Source organism: Austrofundulus limnaeus, unplaced genomic scaffold, assembly GCF_001266775.1.
Source record: "Austrofundulus limnaeus strain Quisiro unplaced genomic scaffold, Austrofundulus_limnaeus-1.0 Scaffold2447, whole genome shotgun sequence".
Lineage (NCBI taxonomy): Eukaryota > Metazoa > Chordata > Actinopteri > Cyprinodontiformes > Rivulidae > Austrofundulus > Austrofundulus limnaeus.
Window position 1 is genome coordinate 1 of NW_013954849.1, and position 405 is coordinate 405.

Sequence of the window (405 nt, forward strand, 5' to 3'; positions counted from 1 at the left end):
TACAGCACATGGTCATGAGCTAAAGCTAGCAAGTTGCAGCATGCTGCTAATAACAACAGTCTGATAAGTATATTTCCACACAACATGAGATAAACTAATCTAATACAGTGAACAAATAAAGAATTACTTACAGTGAGTCATTTACGCACATGACTACAAAATGAACAGTCAGCACCAGCTGCATGCATCCACTTCAGAAACGTTCCTCTGCAGCCTTTAATAGTGCTGCCAACATCACCACCAGGTGTTAGCCTCTATCTAGATTCAAATCAACAACAAACTGTGATCCACAATTTAACCTCATGAAATGCTAAGGTTCAGCAACAAGCCAGGGGTCTCATTTATAAAGGATTGCGTGGAAACCATACTAAAAGTGAACGTACGGCCAAAAGGCGGAAATGGCGT

At 40.7% G+C, this 405-nt stretch overlaps 1 protein-coding gene across 1 annotated transcript in view; it reads right to left on the bottom strand.

Moving 5' to 3' along the window:
• Nucleotides 1–24: 24 nt before the first annotated feature.
• LOC106511012 (tumor necrosis factor receptor superfamily member 14) overlaps nt 25–405 on the bottom strand; it is a gene marked incomplete at its 5' end in the record, with an annotated part of 2,932 nt that continues 2,551 nt past the window's right edge. The window contains 1 exon segment of the mRNA XM_013999749.1: nt 25–258. Within this exon segment, the coding sequence (XP_013855203.1) occupies nt 248–258 (11 nt within the window).